General features: G+C 49.1%; 10 protein-coding genes across 15 annotated transcripts; 6 read left to right on the top strand and 4 right to left on the bottom strand.

Moving 5' to 3' along the window:
• Positions 1-532, top strand: PPTG_14442. Of its 2 annotated transcripts, XM_008911752.1 has the most exons (3): positions 1-25; positions 95-233; positions 297-532. In XM_008911752.1, exons 2-3 carry the CDS (start codon positions 132-134, stop codon positions 402-404), a joined length of 210 nt encoding a protein of 69 aa, XP_008910000.1. In that variant the 5' UTR covers positions 1-25; positions 95-131; the 3' UTR covers positions 405-532. The 2 variants fall into 2 exon arrangements, with proteins under 2 accessions (XP_008910000.1, XP_008909999.1); XM_008911751.1 differs by lacking the exon at positions 1-25 and having other exon boundaries at positions 48-233.
• A 623-nt stretch (positions 533-1155) lies between these two features.
• Positions 1156-1458, bottom strand: PPTG_14441 (hypothetical protein; the record flags this gene model as incomplete). The annotated part of the gene is made up of 1 exon (XM_008911750.1): positions 1156-1458. The coding sequence occupies one exon, from the start codon at positions 1456-1458 to the stop codon at positions 1156-1158; it is 303 nt and encodes a 100-aa protein (XP_008909998.1).
• Positions 1459-1944: 486 nt separating this feature from the next.
• Positions 1945-2442, bottom strand: PPTG_23571 (hypothetical protein; the record flags this gene model as incomplete). Its single annotated transcript, XM_008911749.1, has 1 exon — positions 1945-2442. The coding sequence occupies one exon, from the start codon at positions 2440-2442 to the stop codon at positions 1945-1947; it is 498 nt and encodes a 165-aa protein (XP_008909997.1).
• A 7045-nt stretch (positions 2443-9487) lies between these two features.
• Positions 9488-11045, bottom strand: PPTG_14438 (hypothetical protein). The gene has a single exon (XM_008911748.1). The coding sequence runs from the start codon at positions 10927-10929 to the stop codon at positions 9553-9555; it is 1377 nt and encodes a 458-aa protein (XP_008909996.1). The 5' UTR covers positions 10930-11045; the 3' UTR covers positions 9488-9552.
• Positions 11046-11375: 330 nt separating this feature from the next.
• PPTG_14437 (hypothetical protein) lies at positions 11376-13364 on the top strand. 5 transcript variants are annotated; one of them, XM_008911743.1, is made up of 10 exons: positions 11376-11511; positions 11622-11730; positions 11796-11877; positions 11946-12028; positions 12102-12193; positions 12268-12407; positions 12481-12574; positions 12669-12788; positions 12871-13069; positions 13151-13364. In XM_008911743.1, exons 1-9 carry the CDS (start codon positions 11467-11469, stop codon positions 12898-12900), a joined length of 795 nt encoding a protein of 264 aa, XP_008909991.1. In that variant the 5' UTR covers positions 11376-11466; the 3' UTR covers positions 12901-13069; positions 13151-13364. The 5 variants fall into 5 exon arrangements, with proteins under 5 accessions (XP_008909991.1, XP_008909994.1, XP_008909992.1 ...); XM_008911746.1 differs by having other exon boundaries at positions 11622-11877; XM_008911744.1 differs by lacking the exon at positions 13151-13364 and having other exon boundaries at positions 12871-13129.
• Positions 13365-13555: 191 nt separating this feature from the next.
• On the top strand, positions 13556-14193 carry PPTG_14436 (hypothetical protein). The gene has a single exon (XM_008911742.1). It carries the CDS (start codon positions 13600-13602, stop codon positions 14155-14157), a length of 558 nt encoding a protein of 185 aa, XP_008909990.1. The 5' UTR covers positions 13556-13599; the 3' UTR covers positions 14158-14193.
• Positions 14194-16040: 1847 nt separating this feature from the next.
• PPTG_14435 (hypothetical protein) lies at positions 16041-16616 on the top strand (the record flags this gene model as incomplete). Its single annotated transcript, XM_008911741.1, has 1 exon — positions 16041-16616. The coding sequence occupies one exon, from the start codon at positions 16041-16043 to the stop codon at positions 16614-16616; it is 576 nt and encodes a 191-aa protein (XP_008909989.1).
• Positions 16617-18657: 2041 nt separating this feature from the next.
• On the top strand, positions 18658-19125 carry PPTG_14434 (hypothetical protein; the record flags this gene model as incomplete). Its single annotated transcript, XM_008911740.1, has 1 exon — positions 18658-19125. The coding sequence occupies one exon, from the start codon at positions 18658-18660 to the stop codon at positions 19123-19125; it is 468 nt and encodes a 155-aa protein (XP_008909988.1).
• Positions 19126-19935: 810 nt separating this feature from the next.
• PPTG_14433 (hypothetical protein) lies at positions 19936-20744 on the bottom strand (the record flags this gene model as incomplete). Its single annotated transcript, XM_008911739.1, has 2 exons — positions 19936-20638; positions 20719-20744. The coding sequence occupies 2 exons, from the start codon at positions 20742-20744 to the stop codon at positions 19936-19938; spliced, it is 729 nt and encodes a 242-aa protein (XP_008909987.1).
• Positions 20745-22526: 1782 nt separating this feature from the next.
• On the top strand, positions 22527-22916 carry PPTG_23570 (hypothetical protein; the record flags this gene model as incomplete). Its single annotated transcript, XM_008911738.1, has 1 exon — positions 22527-22916. The coding sequence occupies one exon, from the start codon at positions 22527-22529 to the stop codon at positions 22914-22916; it is 390 nt and encodes a 129-aa protein (XP_008909986.1).
• Between the last annotated feature and the right edge of the window lie 1942 nt (positions 22917-24858).

Raw genomic sequence — 24858 nt, 5'->3', positions numbered from 1 at the left:
TCCGGTTAGAGTTGGAATTTTTACGGTGAGCAATGTATATTCAACGCGCTTTGTATCGTACTTATTTTGTACATTTGTATACAACGTATACAAGGTGTCTACCACCCAATTCGCAACAAAACCTTTTGACCATGGAGGTGCTGAAGACGACGGCGATCAGCGAGAAGGCGGCGGCCAAGCTGCTCAAGAAGTTCGTGGATAGCAAGGAGGGGGAAGAGAACACCGACCTGATGGTACGCTCGCTGTTTAGCAGTATACAGATGACGAAGGCTGACATTGATGATGTTCTTGTGCAGATGAACGAGGAAGTCACGTTTCAATTGACGCAGGTGCTGGCTCACTTGGAGGGCAAGAAGCCGCAGATTCAGCGGCAGCAGGACGAGTACCAGTACGAACAGTACTAGGCCTCGATATATAATACAAAGCACGGATTGACAATATGGTCGACAATGCTGTGTACACGGCAACCATTGCGACTTTCAAGACCACAGAAGGCTCAACACGGTACCTATCTTCGAACGTTGTACTCAGACTCATACTTGATCGCTCCACGTTTGCTAAAAGGCCCAGGGCTGTCGGGCTCAATCTCTGCGGTCGATCAACGCGTGTATACTGATCAGACACTGGGGCCAAGTCTGGGCAGGTGGCTAGCACACTTGAAGTGCTGCCAGGCTAGGCTGGTGCTAGTGCCAGCAGTATCAGGACGTCCGCGTCGTTGCCACGTTTGAACATTCCGCAGTGCAACAAAACCCCGGATACTGTAGATGCCGGCTCACCGACCTGCCTTTGTCCGCTGCCAGCAGAGACCTTACTGAAGAGGCAAGGCAGGCAGTGTGCCATACTTGACCTGCCGATTCGGCTAGAGACAGCGTGTCTGATTGATCTCCTCATCACCTACTCGGACCTATCTTATCCGTGCTCTCTCGACGGCCAGTGTGGTGTTATAACCCAGGATCGTCTACCAGATGTGACCATACCTTCGTTGAGTTGGATGACTGCAGACACCCGTTTGCAACGCGTCCAAGCAGTCGGCTTTGCGAGCAGCTCCTGGACGGTAATGCGCTTCCGCAAAGGGACAGCGATTGCATTGTCGAACGAAGTAGCCTGCAATTTTTGCCGCTGCGTGGAAAAGCGGCCAAGCTTGCCACACTTCAATCAACAGGTCTTGAAGTGCATGGCTCTGTATGGCATTGTGACGCTACGTGCTAATGCCACGGGTGCCGCGGCCACTAACGTCTGAAACAGCGCCACACTGTATCGCCCAGGATCGGTGCCAATGGAGTTTACAGCTTCGTCAAGAGCTCGCTGACATCCAGCCTGGCGCAATGGAACACAGACAGCTCTCTGAGCCACAAAGGTCTCCACATACGGGTCACCGGCCCGGTCCTTGTGCTTTGGGGTGCATGCGTGCCATCGCAGCGGCGGTTTTCCAGTCATTCCGGTCATGAGCGCGGGCATTACTCGACGCGAGGAGTGCAACCAACGGTGGAAGGACAGATTCCAGCTGGCAGCTTCCTGTCCGCCTTGTGTTGCTGGCAAACTTCCTTCGTGTTGCGTCAAAGCTCGAGAAAAATTACACTCCTACGCCCACGTGTGACACGGGGGAGAGGCAACATGGCCTCCTGCCCACAGACCGTCACGAGCATCTTGCACGAACAACATCAATGTGGAGAGTCTCCCCACTGCAGACCACAGGGTCACAATCAGGAAGCGTTACGGTACTCGCGTCCTTCGGGGTCCGTGTCACAATCAGAAGCGTTACGGTATTTATTCACCGTATCGCAAAAAAGGGCGCGTGCTACTGTATCCCAGCTGCAACAAAAAACGACAACTGACGGCACCAGTGCACCGTTCCTGCTGTCACTCCCATATTTCCACAGCCAGAAGAAGAGCACGCGCTGTTCTTATCTTAGGCCTTGCAGCCGCCTAGTATACACACAGCCACTAGCGTCGCTGATGCTGGAAACACGCAGCAGCAACGAACTGGATCTGGCCTACATGCCTTACCATGAAGGCCTGGTGAACCACAACGCGCCACCCGTTCGCGGCAGCCTCTCGGTGCGTGTGTCCAACCAGCAACAGCACTCGCAGCAGTCTCCGTACTACGGTGATAGCGACGACGATGACGTGTCGGACGATCCGGCTTGGATGACAGCCCCACGTGGTAGTCTGCAGCCGGCGTTTCCGCCCAACCTCATGAAGAAGGCGTCGAGCGTCTCGGTCACGGACACACAGGTCTCCAGCCCCAAGTCTCCAGGCACCGACCCTATCTCCAGCGCCGGCGAAGAGGATGAGCAGGAGAAACAGCGCAAACACAAGAAGGACGACGACGATGACGACGATGACGACGATGACGACGATGACGACGATGACGACGATTACTTTCCCCCCACGATGCCAACGATGAAGTCCCCACCACGCAGTGAACCATCGTCCCGCCATAATAATAGCGGAGGGCGTCGCAGCTTGAACAATGTGGATGACAAGCTAACCACTGACCTGAAGCTCCGCAAGTGCAAGAGCATGCCCATGAACCAGGCGCCCGCGAACCCTGCCGATAACAACAAGATGGTCAATCTGGGAGTGCCTCGCAACTCACGTGGCAACTCGGAGATCGACCGCTTGTCGGTAGAGAAGAAGTCCGCAGACGCGTCTCACGCGGTCGGTGGCAGTAACAGTGGCTACCGTGACAGTATGATGCGCTATCGTCCGAGTGATCTCAAGCCTCAGGACCTCACGACAGCCATGGTGTTGCGTGATAGCTTAGCCCCGGAGAATTTCGAAAGCAGTCGCAGTGTCGACATGTACGCTAGCAGTCGCAGTAGCAACATGGGGCTCGAGAGCTCCAGAAGCAACGATCAGTTCGGTAGCAGTCGAAGCAGCAATTTATTCGACAGCAGTCGCGGCGTCGACCCGTTCGCGAGCACCCGCAGTACGGATCTCATGAGTGGACGTGGCTCCGTCATGCACTTCGGTCCACGCGTGACGGAAGAAGGTCTTTCTGACTACCTTCGCGCTGTCAAGTCAGGCAACCTTCAGCTCCTACGCACCTGCTTGCAAGACAGGAACACGGACTTCACAGAGCGTGATCCGGTGCACGGCCAGTCGGCGATGCACATTGCTGTGCGCTTCGGCCAGCTGCACGCCGTGCAGTTGTTGTGCGGCAAAAAGACACGCGGCCTGCTGATTGATGCTGTGGACAACCGACAGAACACCCCGTTACACTTGGCCGCGGCCAAGTCGCGCCGTATCACAAAGTACCTGCTGGAGCACGGCGCCGATGCTTCACGAGTGAACAACCGGAATCAGACGCCCCTGGCCGTGCACATCGTCACGACTAAGCGCGATGATCCACTGATTACTGAGATGCTACTCCAGCACAAGTCGGACCCGAACGGCCCGCTCGGCAACAGCACGCTACTTCACAAGGCTGTGGATCTCAATTTGTTCGAGATCGCCTACCGACTGGTGCGCCACGGAGGTCGTTTGGATGCGAAGGATGCACAGGGTCAAATGGTCTTCGAGAAGGTCGACCGCAAGGTGCTGCGCCAGCTCTGCGGCAAGATCTCGTACCCGCCCGTGTGGGTCCCCAACATGGAGCGCAAGGGCTGCATGATCTGTCTACGAAACTTCAGTCGTCTCGGAGTTGGCGTGCGCCGTCACCACTGCCGCCACTGCGGACGCCTCATCTGCGGTCGCTGCTCGCATGTCTCGGTCGAGAGTGAGGCATTCCCACCCACGTTTATAGGCCACATCGACCGCAATGCATCGGACGAGCGGTCCAACCTGAAGCGCGTGTGCAAGACCTGCAGCAGTGTCTTCGACGAGCGAGCCAAGCAGGGCAAGGAGAACTCGCCCGGTGGCAACCGCAAGTGGTCGGACGCGTTCATGGACCGAGTTGTTGGCTGCTCCTGGGACGAGATTGAACGCAAGGATAGTAGCAACAACCTCGGGTCTTCACGACGCGGTTCCCTCGCAGCGTAGGGATAAAAATCCTCGGCAATCAGGTCTGTTTGAACTCGCGCTTGGTGAGCTCTTCATCGCTGGTAATGGAGAAGGTAGACCACGAGCTTCATTGAAGCTGTGACAGCCTGTCAGACAACGCCGAGGCGACCGTCGTTCAAACGGCGGTGCGCAAAATGTATCAGTAACATGTCATGTGCTTTGCGTTCACAGTCAATTGTTGCAGTGATGTCCTCTGGATTGATGTTGATCATTTTTTGTGTCCTCAAGTGTGTTGAAGTGGCCTCTAAACATTATGGTTACTTTAACAAATCTCTCTAAGAGATTATAATCAGATCTAGTAGGCCCTCTTCAAGCCGTTATGACTAGTTTTGATTATACTAACTCCAATGGCTGGTTTACAGCTACTGTGGTTTCTTAAGTCCAATGAAAGCTCACTTCGTCTTTTGACGACAAGATCAAACTACTCTTCTTCTTCTTCTAGCTCTTCTCTATTGACTCAACTCGCCATAGGTTATGAGCCCAAGCCAAGCCTCAAGCGACGACTTCCCACGCCTCGTCGGCTCCGAGAACTTCGACGTGTGGAAGGCCCGTGTGTGCGCAGCACTGGATGGCAAGCATCTACTCGGCTATGTGAAGAAGCCCGACTACGATGGTGTATCTGAAGATGAGAGCGAAGACAGCGGCAGCGATATGTCTGACGTCGACGATGAGCCATCCGCCAAGACCGCTAAAAACGTAGAGATCGACTCCGACGCTGTGGACTACGGCGAGAGCGACGAAGACCTCAAGCCGTCCTCAGACTCGGATGAAGACTCGGGAGCCAGCTCTGATACGTCGATGAAGCGCAAGGACCTCCCGGTAGTTCGACCGTTCAACCAGCGCGAAGCTCACCGCACCCGCAAACGTGTCAAGAAAGAAAAGCCTCAGCCTCTAAGTCAGCGCGAGCGCCGTCGCCAGGAAGCCAAGACTAAAGCTTTCTTGATGAAGACGATGGACAACATGCACGTGCGGCTGGTCAAGAATCTCACGACATCCTACGAGATCTTCAACTTCATCTGTCAGAAGTACGAAGGAGCAGCCTTTCATGGCGATCCCTACTTCATCCAACACTACTTGATGGAGATCAAGTATGAGGAAGGATCAGACCTGACCGAGTTCTTTCTCAAACTTGAGAATGCGATGAAAGCCGCGTCAGAAGCCACCGAGTCGGTGATGACTGAGGGACAGAAGTCTATTTACCTGTTCCACTCGATGCCCAAGTCGTGGAAACATGATCTTCGCATCTGGAAAGGCCAGCGGAAGTATATCCCGTATGAAGACCTCAAGCAAAGCATTGAAGGCAAGGTCCGAGACCTCCAAACTCAAGAGCGCTACACCCTGGACAAGGGCAAGCCGGAGACCTCCGCAACCAAGGGTGAGCAAGCTCTAGTGGCTGCTGGGCCGCCTGCGTTTCATGATCGAGACAACGTCAATATTTGCTCGTACTGTGATCGCCCACGGCACAGCATTCGTCGGTGTCGCGGCCTGCAAAAGGATCTGCGAGATGGCCGAGTGAAGGCTGGGACAGTCCTTCCAGCCAACTTCGCCTTCAAGGGAAACTCGAAGTGCGACCATCCCTACCGTAACTCAAACAACGAAAAAAAAAGGACGCAGCAACAAGGGCAACGGCAATCGCGAATCCAAGGGCAACAACGGCAACAATAAGAACAAGCAGGGCATGGAGGCAAGAATCGTGGTCAAGACCGCTACAAGGATCGTCCGTTGGAGTCTGACAATGACGACGACGACGAAGATAGCGATTCAGGCAACAACCGCAAAGTGTCTCGCCAAGTGCGCCGCGAGTCAGCTCGCATTGCAGTGGGTACTACAATCAGCCCTACGTTCAGCCTCACTGCTCAAGCCAAGGTAGAACCCGACCCCATCTGGACGATCGACTCTGGCTGCACGCGCCATGTGACCCATGAAGCACAGTGGTTCGCTGACATCACTGTTAGTGGTGGCTCGATTACGGTTGGCGGCAACAACCAAATCCCTATCGAAGGCATCGGACGCGTCGAACTGGAAGTCATTGACTCCAAGGGCAAGATACAGAGGCTTAGCCTTGATGGCGTCCTGTATGCTCCCCAGCTCCAATTCAGCCTGCTGTCAGTCCCTGCGGCCGTGAAGCACGACTTTCGTTTCAACTTCGATCGCAAACAGTGCGCTGTGCAAACTGATCAACGGTTTAAGATCAAGGCTCACATGGCTACTAACTCGGATTTGTACCAGTTCCAAGCCAAGCCCGTGGCATCCAGCGGCGCTTGTCGCCTCAGGTAAGCAACGATCCTTTCTGCTATTACACAAGCGCCTTGGCCATCCTAACGTTCGTGTCTTGAATGACCTATCTAGGAGCCATCCCATACATGGACTCGATGGATCTACACCTTTAGGTCCCATAACAGATTTTTTTTCTGTGTAGCTTGCACGTTAGCGAAGTCACACCGCTCGCCGTTTTACTCTAATAGAGTTGTTAAACGCGCCACCTCTCCCTTGTCGAAAGTGCATTCAGATATCTGTGGTCCACTACCTGTGTCTAGCCTTACTGGTTGTCGCTACTTCTTGATCTTCATCGATGACTTTTCTCGATTCATGTTCACTTATCCAATTAAGACCCGTAGCCAACTTTATGAGTGCTGCGAAGACTTCAGGAAGAAAGCCCTAAATATTTTTAGGCAAGACATCTCTGTCATTGAATACACATTCAGCGTTGAAGAAGGTGTGATTCAGAGCAATTTTGAAGTTCAGAGACTTCAAGCAGATAATGCGAAAGAATATGAGAAGCTCGGTCGCATCATCTTTAAGAAGTATGGGACTCACGCTCAATTTACCAATGCATATACTCCTCAGCAAAACGGAGTTGCTGAACGACGCATGCGCACCATCATGGAGCGTGTTCGAGCCCTTCTACTTGACGGCAAACTGCCCAAGCAGTTGTGGGCAGAATGTGTTTGTCACGTGACTACTCTGATCAACATGACACCTAGCTCCAAGACGGTCGGCCGAACCCCGTACGAGCTTTGGTACAACCGCACTCCATCTATGCAGTGTATGGACGTTTTCGGATGTAGCGGGTATGTCCACATAACGGAGCAATATCGAGACAAACTTGATGCTCGAGCCCGTTTGTGCATGTACCTCGGTGTACCCGACCACAAGAAAGGATATCGATTGATGGACATCAATACACATGCCATTGTATACAGCCGCGATGTAGTCTTTAAAGAGGACGAATTTCCCCCTCTCACTGGCCTGGCGACTACACCAGTGCCAGCACAGAACACGAGCACTCAGCTACCTGAACCTACAAATGCTAGTGCGCCTGAGCCTGAACCTGAATCTGAACCTGAATCTGAACCTGAATCTGAACCTGAACCTGTGTCAGTACCAGCATCGTCATTTCCCTCATGTCCTGCAATGACTACTGCACCAGGCACAGAGAACAAACGTGTACTGCCCTCATTGAGGGAGGCTATTGATCGAACAGTCATGCATTACTCGTTTCGGTCGGAGACGGACTCTAATCCTCCGCAACCTTCAGCTCCTAAGCGACCCCGCCTTACTGCGGAAGCTACCGACCCATCCCTTACCTCAGAGGTAGATACCGTCGTAACCCTCAACTCTGAGGAAGATATCCGTGAACAGGAGCAACGTCAGCATTTACTGTACACCTTACTAGCTATTCGGTATGTGTCAGAGCCCACTACGTACCGGGAGGCTATGAAGTCTTCCCACGCTAATCAGTGGCATAAAGCAGCTAAATCGGAATACAAGTCCCTCATGGACAATAACACTTGGGTGTTGGTAACCCCTCCAAAAGGACGGAAGGTTCTAACTAGCCGATGGGTCTTTGTAGTGAAGTATACCGGCACCGGCGAAATCGACCGCTTCAAAGCGCGTCTAGTGATCAAAGGATTCCTACAGGAATATGGCATCGACTACAATGAGATTTTCTCTCCTGTCATCAGGATGGAAGTACTCAGACTACTGCTTACTGTAGCAGCCCTTCTTGACCTTGAAGTCCACCAAATGGATGTGAAGACAGCATTTCTCAACGGCTATCTTGAGGAAGAGATATACATGGCTCAACCGGAAGGATTCCAAATCCCGGGCAAGAAACATCTTGTATGCAAGATCCTAAAGAGTCTTTACGGGTTGAAGCAAGCTCCCCGAGTCTGGTACCAAACTCTGTCTGCCTTCCTTGAAAGTCTTGGATTCTTGAAACTGATCAAAGATCGCTGTGTTTTCCGACGCACGGTTTCCGGAATCACGTGTTACATTGCGGTGTACGTCGACGACCTATTGATCATAGCACCCACGCCAGCTCTCGTACAGGAGCTTAAATCCGCCCTGAAAAAGAGATTCTCCATGACCGATTTAGGGGAGGTGAAGTACCTACTCAGCTGGTCCATTCAGCGTGACCGTAAGAACCGAACGATATTTATCCACCAACACAAGTACGCTACGAAGGTCCTTGACCGCTTCAGCGACTACATCCCTTATCCAATTGCAACACCAGCAGATCGGAACGTTAAACACTCCGAAAACAGCCAGCCTAGCAGTGATCCAGAGAAAAATGCGATGAGAGACATTCCGTATCGCCAAGCCGTAGGCAGTGTCATGTACTTAATGGTAGGCACTAGACCTGACATTGCATTCTACATGCGTGAAGTCAGTCAATTCCTAGCCAATCCGGGAATGGAGCACTGGAAAGCAGTCATTCGCGGACTCAAGTATCTGTCAGGAACCAAAGACTATGGTCTTCTTCTGGGAGGCTCGTCCGACATCACGCGTGAGAACCTAGCTGATAATCTGACAGCTTACAGTGACTCGGACTATGCCAACTGCCCTGACACAAGACGTTCTGTCGGCGGTTACGTTACTATGGTAGCGAGCAGTCCAATCTCATGGCTTTCACGAAAACACCACACTGTGGTTCTCTCTACAACAGAGGCAGAATATATCGCCCTGTGTCACTGCATGCAAGAGATGATAGTCCTCAAACTCCTCCTAGAAGAACTCGGTTTTGCCACTACTCAGGCCAATACTATTTACGAGGACAATCAGACCTGTATTAAAATTTGCTACAACCCCGAACTACACGGACGATCAAAGCACACTCACGTCAGATATTGCTTTGTGCAAGAAAAAGTAGAGCGACACGAATTCACCGTCACTTATTGCAATACAAAAGAGATGATAGCTGGCATCTTCACGAAAGCTTTAGATAAGCATCATTTCAGAGAATTGAGGGCCAAGCTCATGTTAAAACCCCTGAAAGCTGGATCCGGCCACTAAATGTAGAGTTACTACGATAATATAACTGCATGAAGCGTGTCTACCAATCGCGTTCTTTTTAGATTTTTTTCCCACTGGGTTTTATCTTTTTGTTCGCACAAGGTTTTCCCTCGTTGAGGTTTTCCTGGTCAAGTACCGAATTATCTAGACACATGAGTTCATATACAAATTACCATGCATAAAATGATTATTTGCTGGGAAAGTTCATTATTGGTTAGGCAAACCCGCGGAAATCCTACCAACTCCTATCATCTACTTAAAGACAATGAAAGGACGAACAAAAGCATAGAAATCAATCCAGTCATCCGCTGACTCAATAGGCTTACCTTCTTCCAAATCGTAGATAAGCCGTTTCTCGCCGTGGACTGTGAGAACGAATGCATGCCCGATGCTTTGATGATTGTAAGCCGCCACAACGTAAACACCGTTCTTGAGCTTAATTTCGCTGAGCACACGGACACCACGTCGACCTGCAACCGCGAAATTGTCCAAAGCAATGGTTCTGTAAATGAAGTCACGACCATCATCACGTAAACGACGCAAGAAGACGAGAACAATCTTCCCCGAAGTCCCCTTCGTCAGGTCCTCTCCACGAGAAATCTTCTGATGCTCCACAAAGTCTTCAATGTCTTGATTTATCACGATATCAGGACGGCCGGTTAATTCTGCTGCACGTCTCAACGCATTGAAAATGCAGAGTCCATCCATGTCCGCACCGATCGCATTCTTGCCATATTCGTCGGTAGGCCAGAATTCAGCAAAGGTCTGGACCTCAGAGGCTTTCCACCTGTCCACCAGCTCGATCTCTTTCCGGAAGTTGTCAGCAAGCAGCTGAGCCCGGGGATCCCACGTCCGCTGATAGTACCGTCGCTTCTTGACGAGAGGGTTAACCCACAAGACTTGATATTTATAGTCAAGTAGGGAGTCACCACGCCGATCATTAATCCGTGCAACCTGCCAGGTCTCCTTGGTTGTCACGTAATTTGACGTGGTAGTCAATTTGGATCTGCCATAATACTTGCCGTAAATGCGCCAGTACATCTCAGTGTCGCTGTCACTACCATCGTTTGTGTCGCTAGACACATAGTCGGGGCCAGAAAGTGTCAAATCTGTGGTTACAATACGATGAATGGAAGAATCACTACATTCCCCCACTTTAGTGACATCGGCCGGTGGGGTGGCCACGTGTGCTTGAGGCTTCTCCTCCTCCTCCTCCAGCGCGGCGATAAAAGCTGGCGCAAGCTGCACCGATTCCCGTGACGCCGTTTGCTTATTCCTTTCCGCAAGAACGTTCGACGTAGCTGGAAAAGCCTCTGTAGCCATCTCTGCCGGTGCTAGCGTAGACACCAAACCCACTGACGCAGCTTCAGACACCGATCTCGCAGTCTCTGGGAGTGCTTCAGCCTCTGGAGCAGCCTGACATGTTGAAGGGCACGACGTGGTCGCCGCAGTGAGAGTCGCAGCAGCTCGAGCAGCCGCTCGCGCTATCTTTCGAGCGCGCAGTCGTTTAGCCGTGGTATTCTTCTTCCTTCTCTTTTTCACGCGCAGAGGAGCCAGCTCTGGAGCAGCGGTAGATACAGACGCCATGTCGGACTTCGTCCTCGAGTTCCTACCAGGCATGTCACTCATTGTCCTCCTTCCCACACAGAGAACTGCTGGGTGAAGTTGGATCAGCTAGCCTGAGTGACTTCCTTGGCGGCGTTTCAAGGACTGAGGGGATGTCCTTGAAGAAAGTGTTACCTTTGTTATAACATAGATTTGTCAGTTTAATAAATTATGTTAAGAGGCAGGGAGGCTGTTGAAGTGGCCTCTAAACATTATGGTTTCTTTAACAAATCTCTCTAAGAGATTATAATCAGATCTAGTAGCCCTCTTCAAGCCGTTATGACTAGTTTTGATTATACTAACTCCAATGGCTGGTTTACAGCTACTGTGGTTTCTTAAGTCCAATGAAAGCTCACTTCGTCTTTTGACGACAAGATCAAACTACTCTTCTTCTTCTTCTAGCTCTTCTCTATTGACTCAACTCGCCATAAAGTGTACAATTGGAGTGCGGTTCACATCGTTTAGTGATTAGTAATTCGAACTTAACACAGTCAACTACGGTAAGCGAGCCGCTTGCTCTGGCTGGTCAACATTCAGTGGCGTAATTGGAGCTCATTCATCATGCGCTGTTGTCAGATGGTCATGGGCCCTGCGGGTACCGGCAAGGTGCGACGATAGTCAGACATTTGTCTTCACTGTTTTTCTCTCTCTGATGCAGTAATTTGAGCGAATTCTGACCCATGGTTGATGGGTTTTTTGCTGTTTTTCGATGGCAGTCCACATACTGCAACAACATGCACGAGTTCTGCGCTGCGTCTGGACGTATGACGTACGTGGTGAACTTGGATCCGGCCGCTGATCACTTCGACTACCCCGTGGCCTTCGGTATGTCGATTTTCCTATTGAACTCGAGGCAGTACAAGTGTAACGACTTCTGTGTGCTGTACCAGACATCCGCAATCTGATCAGCGTGGAAGACGTAATGGAGGAACTGGGCTACGGACCCAATGGCGGCCTCATATACTGCATGGAGTGAGTGATATGTTACTGTATTTTAGCTGGAATAGGGAGTTTGCTGACCGATAGAGTTTCGATTACAGATATCTTGTGCAGAACCTCGATTGGCTGCAGGACCTCCTCGGAGAGTACAGCGACGAAGACTACTTCATCTTCGACTGCCCAGGTTGATAAAATACTCTAGATTGATCGTTATGGTGTGCTAGTACTGAGGCTTTTGCAATTGTTGGTTTATGTAGGTCAAATTGAGCTCTACTCGCATCTACCAGTGATGAAGCAGCTTTGCGACTCCCTGAAGGACTGGGGCTTCAACATTTGTTGCGTCTACTTGGTGATATATCTGCCTCAGCGCTTTGAGAATGATTAACAGGCGTAATGCTTACATGATCGTGTGTGTTTGCGCAGATCGACTCCTTATTTATCGTTGACCCGACCAAGTTCATCTCGGGCGTGCTCTGCTCACTGTCCGCCATGGTGCAGCTTGAATTGCCTCACATTAATGTTCTGACCAAGTGCGATCTGGTCGACGAGAAGGAACTTTCAAAGTACGTGCTGATCATATTCCCTGAGCATGGTGCGGTTTCAAATGGTAACACCGAATTTTTGTTTACTCTGCAGATATTTGGACCCGTCGGAGGGCTACCTCCTCGAAAACCTCGCGAACGCTACTGATCCCAAGTGGCGTCCTCTGAGCGCAGCGATCTGCAATGTGGTGTGTGGGCCCGTTGAATCCTGAACGATAACGCGTCATGAAAGAGAGCTAACCCACGCACGTGACGTTTGTCAATCGGTACTTTTGTGCACAGATTAACGACTTTAGTATGGTCGCCTTTGTCCCCATGAACATCAACCGCGAGGAGAGTATCGAGACTGTGCTCATGCACGTGGATCACGCCATCAACTACGGCGAGGACTTGGAGCCGCAGGTACTGGGATGTTCTGCGTTGAACGTTATCGAATCAACAGTTTACTCACGAGCCTATTCTGTCGTTCTCTGTTCAATTATAGGAGCCTAAGAGCCACGAAGCGGACGAATAGATTGTGGTGTAATGATGCAACGCACACGATTTTATTCTGGTTCTTACTGTCGCTTCGTACGACTTCATCACGTTGATTCGCCCTGCATCAGATTAATCATGGGACGCTGTTGGAAAGCACATTGCTGACGGATTCTAAGAAGAATTCCCCATGCTCCAACGCGACGATGGTATGCATGATGAACAATTTATCAGGTCTACTATGACCGAAAACACAACAGAGCATTCAAGTTTATTGTTTATGATTCTAGGATAGCTGTCGTCGTAAACCGTAGGAATTCGTAAGAACAAGCTGCTATAAGCGAGAAGAGCGAATCGAAAAGCAATCGCTGCAGCATCGCCAGCCAAGCTTTGGACACCCACGCCATGGCATCCGTTATCATAACATGTACTGTCTTCTGTCGTAGGCGACAGTCAGGGGAAAGCAGCAACCGTCACCGAAGACTAATGTTACTACTGATAGACGTTAAGTTGAAAAGTTTTCAAAAGTAACGTCCACTTCTAAGTAGTAACGTTAGTTCATTGAAAACTGAAGGCGGGGGTTAATGATCCATGGCGTTGTTGGTCGCGCCCGCCAGGGCAGCACGAGATGATTGCAACGGATCCTGCCGGATTCCATGAGGCCGATTCCACCTCATTCTTCTTTTTCACCGGTCCGAGACCGACGTCCTTGCCCCGGTCTTCTGCTTCGAGATTCGAGATGTCGCTCTTAAAGGTGCTTCGAGCCATGTTGTTGTACGTCACTGTTATCACGACGCTGTGCGCTTCAAGTGCATTTGCCGATATTGAAGCTGTTGCTGAAGGCAACTCGACCGTCATGAACACCACGCGCTACCTGGAAGAAGCCGCAACTGACTTCCGTATAGCAATGTTGAATGCTGTGAACAAGGAGCGCACTGCTCGTGGACTGTCAAAGTTTTGCATGAACAGGAAACTGCAAGATGCTGCTCAGATCCACTCGGCAGACATGGCCAAGCGGAACTTCCTCAGTCACACCGGATCGGACGGATCTACAATGTCCAGTCGAGTCCGAGCTGCGGGGTATCGGTGGGCTACCGTCGCGGAGAACGTGGCAGCCGGCCAGGCAACGGTGAGCAGTGTTCTCGCTTCGTGGATGAACTCGAATGCACACAGAGCCAACATCTTGAGCAACAAACACAAAATGTTTGGCTGCGGCTATGTTGCCACCTCTAATAGCAAGTACAAGCACTACTGGACGCAGAACTTTGCGTCGGGCAATGGTGAAGTATGCGGATGATGTACTAAAGTAAACATTTTAGAGCAAATAAGAGAGATTTGAGCTCTGAATTTGAACGCAGTCTTGAGTCGAACTTTGCCCATGTCTAAGCGCCATCTCCTAAGTACGCACGTCTCTTTTCTGTTGCATTCAGCCCTCAGGATGCAGGGTTAAATTTTCTCTTATTCGTTCTATTGGATAGATGTTGCGTTTAGTTAAAAAAAAATGTTTATATGCAGCATCCATTCCATTAAACCATCTTCGAGTTCATGTATTTATACCATATGGATGAATATCATCACAGTCCAGACAAGATAGTTTTAACTTCGTTTGACTAAAGCGAATCAGTCGATATTACATAATAATGACCAATCAAATAAGGATATGTTGAGTATAGTCTAATAAACCAGAAGGGTTAGGGTAAAAAGCTCCCGACAGCTTGCCAACGTAAAATGTAGGGACGAGGTGAGAAATATGCTGAGAGGCAATACGAACCGCTAGTTCTGTTCGCATAATTCGCATATTCTTAATACCTTCGACAAAGACTTGACAGCAGTATGAGCCTCCAAGATCTCGCTTCAGTCAACTCGCAACGTGCCCAGCAGACAGCTATCAATGCTTTCAACCGCTTCATCACAAGTGCAGGAGTGTCTACGGATTACATCGGAGCCTCCCTTCTCGGTGATGCGAGTGAAGCTGTATTCGTAAAGCTCATGGACCGCTTCGGAGGTCACCTGGCGTTTGTGGAAGGCCGAGGAGGAAAGCCGCTGGCACGGACTCGGTGGTGAGCTACTACCAGCATGTCAAGAACTGGTTGCTTGACGTCTATCCAAAGCATCGAGCAAGTATTGATAAGAAGCTACCAAAGATGGTCCAGACTCTCGAGCGTCATCATCGAAAGAGTGTTGAGGGGGGAATGATTAAGAAGGCACCTGCGTTTACGAAGGAAGCCCTCCGCATTCTTATGGACGGGCTCAACTATGATGCAGCGATCCCCAAAGACTATCAAGATGCAGTCCTGGTTGCGCTCATGTGGTACGCGTTTGGACGTGTCTCCGACCTCGGCTTTGTCGTGGAAGGAAATATGTCTGTCAGCGCCAATGGTGTGGTTTTCGTGCGGCCAACCCGAGTGAAGTTCGCTGAGCAGCAATGTATTTCTCTCTTCCCGGTCAAGGACAGCTTCGTTATATGTCCAAATCACGCTATCGCAATGGCTTTGGTGATGCAAGATCATCCCTGCGTTCAGTTGCTTGACCATCCTCATCTTGCTGCTGGAAATGGCGAGGATATGACAGCTCCGGTTGACTTTCCGCTCGTCGAAGCACTTGCTGCGTGTGGTACTCTCGGTGGTGCTAGCCACGGCAATGTTGGCGAACCTCCAAGATAAAGTTGAAGCAGCCCGAAGATAACATGAAGATTTACGCATATGTGAATCAGCTTTTTAAGAATACGTCCGAAGCCCAAACTAAATCGAAGCCTACCACAAATCTAACGTCGCATTCGTTTCGCCGTGGTGGGACTCAACATGCTAACAGCGATCAGCTGCTTAGTGCGCAGTGGATCTTCGACCGTGGTTCGTGGAATATGACTGCTACAAACAAGGCGTTCCCGTATGTGTTCAACCCTACCAGTGAAGACCAGAAGGTATCTCGCGTTCTGAGCGGATGAGACTCCAGCAAGAAGCCAGCGGTACCCACACTATCATGGTTCGATTCAGCAAGTGACAACAAGCTTTACAACTCGGCAACCTGCTCTTCCAATCTAGTGTTTGTGCTCAAGATCCTGCAAAAAGACTCAATGGCAGAGTGGTCGAAGTGCTTACCGCTGCTGTGATTCAGCATTTCCCAGTAATTCTGGAGCGCTATCCAATGTGTTTATACGCAACTAGAGTGCGGTAGTGTCTGATGGCACATGGGTTAACTAAAACACACATCTTAGCATGGAGTTCGGGATTGCAGAGCAAGGCAACGGAAAAGGAACTAGAAGCTGCTGAAGAAACCGAAGAGAAATTTTCGCGAGAGAGCAAGCTCATCAATCATCAAAACTGCATCATTCGCAAGCCGATCGCTATGAATACAGCACTGACGGAGCGCGTCAAGCAGCTGGAGAGTCGCATCACTACTCAAGACGATACCCAGGAGATTTTGCCATCTTCAGGGCAAGAAGCGGGAGCGCCAAATATTCGTGGCGATGGTGGTAACAAGACAAAGACCTGCGGGGCAAACGCGCTTCTAAAAGCCCATCTACCATTTTGGTCCGAATGCTATGCCAAAACTCCGCGAATGTGGGAAGTATGCGATGACCGGCAGAAAAACTCTGCTTACAAGCAGACTGAAAGCTACATGAAGCTCTTTCTGCCGAAGAGCTTCGTGTTAGATCCATCAACACCAGGGTACTGTGACGGGATTGAGGCTGAAGCTCAGCTTGTCAAGTTCTTTTTGGGCATGGGATCAAGCACAAGAACGGATCATCTGTGGTGAAGCAACCCTGCCAGTTCTACCACGAAGGTAAGTTGGACGCTCTAATCTCAGCGTATCGTGCCCGTGTGGCAATTGGAGGCACGACGGACCCAGCCCCTCAAGATACTCAAGTCCTGTTTACGCGGACCTCTATAGTAGGTTTATCAAATTGATAGCAAACATGCAGCCATGACATCTTTAGCAAACCTCTTCCTAAAGGTCAACAACACTATGGGCTGAAATCTATCATAGAAACAGAATTAATTTTTATTGCCTTTAAACTACATTGTATTCACGACCAAAACTAGCGTTCAATTCATAACATTTTTGCTTGACGATCAAGTGTCGTAAATTAGTGCAAGTTGCTTTTATTGTATTTTCCAAAAATTAAAAAAATTGTAAACAGTCTTCAGGAAGTTATATTATATAAAATATAAAGTGTTTAATTTTGTTAAGTTTTGTGCAAGAGAATGATTAATTCTGGGCATTTAATCGTTTCGACTGCGTAAAGACCTGAAATTTCTTCAAAATAGTGGCGTAAACCGGCTTCGGTACTTGGCTTGTAGACAAACTCATCTGAGTCAATGAAATAGTACTTGTCGTCCACGTGCGCACGTGCAACAGTACCGGGTATTCCCTCCGTGCGTCGCGTGCCTACCAATGATGATGAGATGTTTAAATTTCGAAAGTGCTACCTTTCTAAACCACTTCTTAGCACTACAGCTAAATGTACTTGTGTTGTTTAAAAACCTAAGCAGGTAGCCCTTTCCGCAAAGTGCTTTGTGCAGCGCAGTAGTCGAATACCCGCCGTATTTGACGTTGCCATGGGCATCTCGCCCCTGCCCCACTGGAGTCTTGTTTAGACGGTCCACAATGTGAGCCGTCTCGCTGACCGACAGAAAATCGGGGGTTTGAACCGCAATATCGACTGAGTATAACCCACAGAGAGAGTACTTGTCGCATGTTCCGCTCTGATTTTGGCATATCGGACCGCCCCTTGTCCGCCGTGTAGTCTCAACGTTGGATTGCATCTCTCTCCGTGATTTTCTAGCAGAACGCAGGGAGTGGAGAGAAACACGCACCGAAGGCACCCAACTTACGATTGCACTGACACTTTCCCGCAGAGCGGTAGCTAGCAGTACGACGGCCTGTGTGAATGCAAAAGTGAAAGTGAGAAGGAAAGCAACTAGCTAAAACTATTGAATAAATGCTGTCCATTAATTTTAGTAGTTGCAGTTCATGTGCATGTAACTACGGGATCTTTGTTGTGCCTTGACAGTTACGTAAAGTAACGCGTTGGCAATGTGTGACGACAATCAACTTGATCATCAACCGCTCTGTTGATCGCAGCCCCATCTGGGCACCGAACGAGATGTGCATTTTTTTCTACCAATAACAGTGCGTAAGCGCGGTGTCGGCCGCTGTCAGCATCGTTACGCTATGGTATGATGATTCATATCGGCAGATGACGTATCAGTATAGGCTTCTGCTGCCGATATTAGTAGTCGTTAGTACTTGCTAGTGCTAAATGTACACAACATACTTAACCTGAAAATAATGAAAATGATTTGCAACAGTAGCGCGCTCGAGCCTCTATCGAGGCTGCTTCGCACACTATTTTAGCTTACTAACGAAAACTAATACATGTATACGATGTAGCACACACCCACTCGGAAACGGAGCATCTCTCGGACGCACAAGAAAGTTGTGGGGACTGAGAAAAGGAACTATTCCGCTTTAGACAACCCGAGTCCTTATCGCTCTCAACGATCTTTGTGACAAGTTCGTGGTGTGGCCAAATGCAGCAGAAAGAAGGCAAATATCGCGCCGTATGGAAGCAGAACGATTTCCTGGTAGTATTGGGTTCTTTGACGGCACGACAATCCCGTTATTACAAAAGCCCGCTGTGGATGGCGAATGTTTCTTTGACAGAAAACACAGGTACAGTGTGAACGCACAAGTGATATGTGACGATCGACGCCGAATTATCTCGTTTTACAGTGGATGGCCTAGGTCGTGTGCAGATAGCACAGTCTACTAAGATATGCGGCTTTCAGATGACATGGAGAAATGCCTCTTCTTCAGCCCTGGAGAATATCTACTGACCGACTCTGCGTATCCTGCTGACTTTACATACAACACAATTGTACCAGCGTACAAAGTGAGTAGTCTTGGAAGCGAAAAAGAGAACTTCAACAAGTGGGTTGCTCATGTTCGTGTGGTAAACGAACAGACGATCGGCGTTTTGAAGGGACGATGGTCTTCACTTCGAGAGCTGCGAGTGCAGATACGGAAGAGCGAGGATATGAATCGAGAACTACTGTGGCTTTCAGCCTGTGTAGTACTGCACATCATGGTACTGTTGTTTGGTGATGACTGGCCTAACGATGATGAAAGTTCCGACAGTGATTCAGATGGTGAGGAATCCGATAGTGGTGATGAAGACCCGTACACGTTTCGTCGGCGGATTAAGGCTAAAGCAATCGCTCGTGGACGTGCACCTGGTGGAATACTGAGAAGTAGAAGCTAGCTTTCTTTCATCTACGTTATGGTAGGAGAGTAGAAGGCAATTAGCTAGTATAACCCTATCCCGACTTTGACGACACCTTGGGTTTGACTTAGCCGTAGAAACACTAGCGAGCTCCTACAGCACAAAACGATGGAAAACGGGATACTAACGACTTCACAGATACATAAATTCCGAGCAAGTGTTCGCTGATGGCTCGTTGTCGTCGCGGCTACAGCCCATTTTTGTAAAACTCCATAAGAGCCTTGATTTCATCCGGGGTCTTCTGGACTGCCACCAGCGACATAAACCTATCGTGGCGGCGCGAAGCCCAGCGGTCCTCCAGGTCTTGTGATCGTAGCTACTGGTCACGTTCCTGCTGGGTTTTGTTAGCCACTTGCTGCTCCTTCCACATTTTTTCGTCCAGCTCCATCTTTGTCTTCATATACTTTATCTTGTCTTCTCAATTTTTTGCGTAAGCAAAGGACAGCGATGCTCAGCTCTTGTGAGCCGTCATTCGCTTCGGCGTTTTCGCCTCGATAGAATTTGCGCTGTCCGAGCTCAACCGCATCTTCTTCTTCTGTTTGGGGTGAGTTTTGTGAGTGTTGGTATCAGGAGCTCGGGACTTTCTCTTTGAGAACTTAGGGCGCGATTCACCACGTTGAGAAGAGGAGTCAGTGTTTGAAGCCGTCGTACACAGGCTTGATGGACGGGTACGGGACTCCGTACTGATAGAAGCTACCGAGATCGTCTCTCTTTGGCTGACAACTGGATCGTCGGCGAATTCCTGCGGTTGCTGTCGTGAGAGGTCGTGTGTCGTGGTTCCAAGCAGCGCTAGCATGGAAGACAGGGGGGTAACTCATCCTCTTCTCCTGTGGTCCAGAGAGCACCTTCGGGTGGAGTCGGCTCAAATGAATCGTCGGGTTCTATTACTCCAGTATTTTTGCTCGATGCCTCATTGCCGTCATCAGTAGGTTTGGGTCCGTCTGCAGCTTCATCTTGGTCATCATCGAAATCGTTACGTGCGGAGAATTCATCAGCGTCATAACTTTGGTCGTTGTTATCACTTCCACTTGCACCGAGATGCTCGTCACTGCTTTCAGCACTATCGCTCTCTTCAGAACGACTTTCTTTGTCCTCGTCGTACTTAGAGTCTGTTCTACAACATCCAGTACCATCTTGGGGAAGACCAAGTTGTAACGTAGCTGGAGCACGAATATTCGCCTTCATTGCGAACTGCTTTTCTATACGCGCAAAGTGAGAGCACAGCTTGTCTAACTTTGCTTGAATTGACAAGCCTTGCCTCAACTCCTTCTCAGTCATCCCGAGACCCGTTTCCGTGCGGCCCTTCTTCAGTGTGAGCTGGAATTTCTTTGTCTTGTACGTTCGCCAGCGCTGCTGCATGTTCGCTCTAGTGAGCGCCGGAATATTGGTATTCTTCGTGTGTGCGTTCAAGTACGCCGCCAATTCATTGAACGCCTGCGTCTTCGTCTTCTGTGGCCTCCTGCGACGGTAGTCTTCTTGCTTGTACCGTGAGCTGCGGTAAAGTTTTCCGGTATCTCCATCCAGGTAACTAGCAAGCCGAAGCCTTCTCGAAATAGATGAACCTTGGCGAACTGGCCGTTCTCGTCGTTAAGCGCCATTTCTAAGCATGTACACACATGATTTTAGTACTCACGTGCAGGAAAGACACAGGACCGTGCATGTACAGCCACGTTGCAAAACATAATGGATCCCGTAGTTGCAATTTCGAAGGATCTTCATTCCAACAATAAATAAACGTTGTATCAAGCTGAATGTAAAAAAAATGGGGGAAATACCAATATTTTTATCGCCCGTGGGCGTTATATGTTAGAAACACAGCATTCCAAAATCGTGGACGCTGAGAATCTCTTTGTACCATGTATCACTTACCCTATCATGTAGCCTTCTCGTACAACATCAGTATAATGTGAAATCCAGTCAAATTTGTCACTTTGGCTATATTCAACAACTCGCATGCATAACTAGGGCCTGAGATAGGAAAGAACACAAGCGAAAAAATATAACAAGAGGCTGTTGCTTCAGGCTGGGAAGCCTAGCACTCTTGTCCGCAGGAAGGCCAGGAGCAACCGCCGCTTACCAGTGATACCTTACTACATACAAAATCTATTCTTCTGCCAAGTAATTTACGAGGGGCGGGTGTGATACTGGAATGATCGTTAGCATGACTTGTTTTTCTTTTAAATAAACGCTAAAAATGTAACTTTGCACGATGAAGCTCTGGGTTTTCTAACTAATGCCGTGCCGTGCCCGGAGAAGCTCTGAATATTTGCGTATTAGCGTTTAGTTTAACTACTGTAGTTTGTTTGACGTGACCAGTGGACGTAAGTTTGTTGCTGAGCAAGGCGGCCGAGGGCAACTTGCCACTTCTAAGTGAAAATCAATTTTTCAGCCAATCAAGCTTCGGTATAAGGAATGTTGTGCGAAGGTCGCTTTTCACCGACTGGGTCAACATTCGCTGATTTTGAATAAACGTAAGACGGGTTATAAAGTTTTCCGTTTTATAATTTGAATTTTCCTAATCTACGCTAAGTTTGAAGGTCTGATGGGTACGCTTTGTTTATTTATATAGGATCTTCGACGGTCCACGATTGCCCCTAAAACTCTGAATATAAATATTCAGAGAATTATAATCAAAATCGTAATATATGTTTGCGAGATTGCAGCAGAGCGCGAACTCGGGCGTGAATAGCTGTTAACTGCAACTTGCGGTCCGCAACAAATACAATTACAATTACAAATACAAAAACCTGTGTTTATTCGAGGAAATAGGGGGAGTCAAAGTTAGCTTTTTCGCCTGTCCTTTTTTGGCGTGTGCCCATGTCATATGTTGGCAGGAAATCTGATATTTCTTGGCGAGATGACCTGTCATTTCGAAAAGCACCTGCGCCAAGAGGTGGGTGATCCGAGGGTTCACATGGCATTTCCAGAAATAGAAAAATGGTCCGACCAGGCAACGTTGCCGTCAGTCTTGAATTTGCTCCTGCATTCATCAACACTCAGGAGCAGCCCGCGCTGGAAGCGTGACGGGGTCACACAGAACCTTGCGCTGAGGAAGTAAGCTTCCTAGAGTATACAAACTCTAAGTGAACGGCCGTTCACGTGTCCCTGGTCTGTGAGGACGAAGTACTCACTGAAGGGTACGATTCCGACTGATTTGTATTTATAGGTAAACTTAGCTTGGATTCTAATACAAACTATAAATCACCTATAGTAAAGCTATGTAGATATGCAATGATTGGCTCCTGGAGCCCCTGGTACCATGTACCAGGTATTACAAGAGTGACTGGTCACTCTTCATGTAACTTGGGGTTCGTACCCCGTTACAGGAAGGGACCCGTACACGACACCACGTCGTCCACAAAGCATTATTTGCAGCAAGTATGTTGCCTGGTTTGACTTCTGGACAAGCCACCGTCGCTGGACGTATCGTTCATGTATGCTGTTGGAAGGGTAGTAAGAAGGTTCCAAAGAATGAAGGCGGAGACGTGATCCGTGTGTGCAGTAAACAGGACTGCAAACGCGCTGTTCACCTTGCTTGTACCGCGGTGATGCTATCCGAGTTTGGAGCCAACGACACGTTCAACAAGATTGCTTGCGGAAAGCGCTGCTACAATGCGATATTGAAGCAACCTCCAGTGTCGACGCAGTCGAAGAAGCGAGTACCTTGGAACCACGACGGACTAACCCCAAATATTAGCTCGATCAGCGTGCTAATTGACTGGCTCACGAATTCTAATAACTACAATCACTACAGAGGAGAGGACACCTAGACTGGAGAGTCGAAAAACAGCGATTGCTGGTGAAGATAGAGCAAAAATCGAAATTTCAGGAATAACAACCATGCGAACAGTGAAAGACATTACAAACAAGATAAGTGCGTTGGAGAGTTTGTTCCGAAACGCCGAGGGCTGGCATTCTAATGGAGGCGTATTTGTCGTCTGGTGCCATCATTTCAAAAATCAGACCTCGAGTCAGATCACCCCCAACAACTCTGGATTCAAATCCAGAGAACAAGCTCTGAGGACACCAAAATTAAAGGAGGTTCCACACCCACGCGCTTCGAACCGAACCTGGTAGTAGTGCTAGATGAGGTGTACAACGGCATCGAAAATGCAGATAACATTTTCCTATTGTTTATTTGAGTAATTGCTGATATATTGTCATTGTGAACGAATGTGCGAGTATACACATGACCCGCTAGGCTCCTGTCTACACGCCCAGCTCTGTCGTCGAGCCTTTTCTAGGGAAGTCATGAGCTCCCTTCACTATGTGCGTCAGCGAGGCCCATCCTCGAAGTTCACGCTTCACTATTGGCAATCCGTGTAGTCTTGACGACAGCTTCAACAGCTTCCAGACTACATCTAGAGGCTTGTCAGCACGTACAAACAGATCTTACGCAACAAACTCCGTCGTCGGTCAACTCGGGTACGGCCTTGTGATTAATGCCTGACAACTTTTTTGGTATTATACAGCACTTGGAGCATTATCAGAGCCGACGCTAGCTTTTCATCGTTCTGCTTGTCATTCCAGTCCTGTTGATTCTTCGCATCCCCCAACAATTGAACCGATTGCAGTCCCAATAGCAGATAGATTCGTGTTATCTGTTGCAACGCGATGCATCCTCAATTCTCTGCAACGTTAATTAAGAAGTGTATATACGCACTCGAATTTTTTTTGTCGATTTCTCTGCAAGTGAGGATTTGTACTTTTCCACTGTTGGAAAACTTATTTGTTAAAAAAATAAAACACTTCGCCCCAATTTTTGGCTTTTCAGCGTTTGAAAAGCAGAAAAGCTTCAACATCGATGTCGTCACCTAAAACTGTTCTGTGAACTGGAGACCCTCCGTTGTCCGTCGAAATACTCCTCTACATTCTCTATCTCCATGTATAGGTAGAGCTTAGAACGCGGTAACCGCTTGCCGCTCTACTTGTTTGTGATCAATGTGGCTGCTGGCCAGGGATCCGCAAAAATATATTTGCTGAAAATATATTTTTAAAATCTCAGATAATAATTTATTTACGGCCTTGGCTACAGTCTGAAAATTTATTTATGGATTTTATGTAAATCTACACGAAATTAATTGCCGGCCTTGACCGACAGCCACCAGATTTTCGTTGGCTCTGAGCTCCTTGCAAATTGCTTCAGCCGACTCGATCTCACTTTGCAATTTCGGATACCTCAAACAATCCATCTCTCACTACCTAGCTATGTCCGACGTCTCCCTAATGCCATCCCAGCGCTCTCAGAGCAAGTTCTCTCCGAAGCAAATCGCTTCATTTTTCTTTAAGCCCTACCTAACGGAGGACGGGGATCCTACTGGTCTCCAGGTCTGCAAGGCCTGCGGCAAGACGCGCAAGCACGCCCCCAAAACGGGGTACACCAACTTGGTGTCCCACGTGCGCACCGACCACCCTCGCTACGAACAGGAGATGGAGGATGCCAGCTCCGCCGCAACGGGCACCCTACTCCCGTGGGTCCGCCAGAAGGCGTCGACGAGGTACGCCTGGCTGGAGTGGGTCGTGAACGGTAACCTCCCACTCTCATTCGTTGAAATGGAGTCTACTCGCAGGTTTTTATTGGCTATTATTTGACCCAGCTTCCTATTATAAATTTTAACTTGTTTCAAAATTTGTGTTAGGTACACTAAACTGCCCCCAGTTTCGACCAAGACTCTGCGAGAGAACATGGAGAGCCTCACGAAGGCGGTCGAG

This window comes from Phytophthora parasitica (genome assembly GCF_000247585.1).
Source record: "Phytophthora parasitica INRA-310 unplaced genomic scaffold supercont2.43, whole genome shotgun sequence".
NCBI classification, from domain to species: domain Eukaryota; phylum Oomycota; class Peronosporomycetes; order Peronosporales; family Peronosporaceae; genus Phytophthora; species Phytophthora nicotianae.
This window is presented reverse-complemented; position numbering and strand designations above follow the sequence as displayed.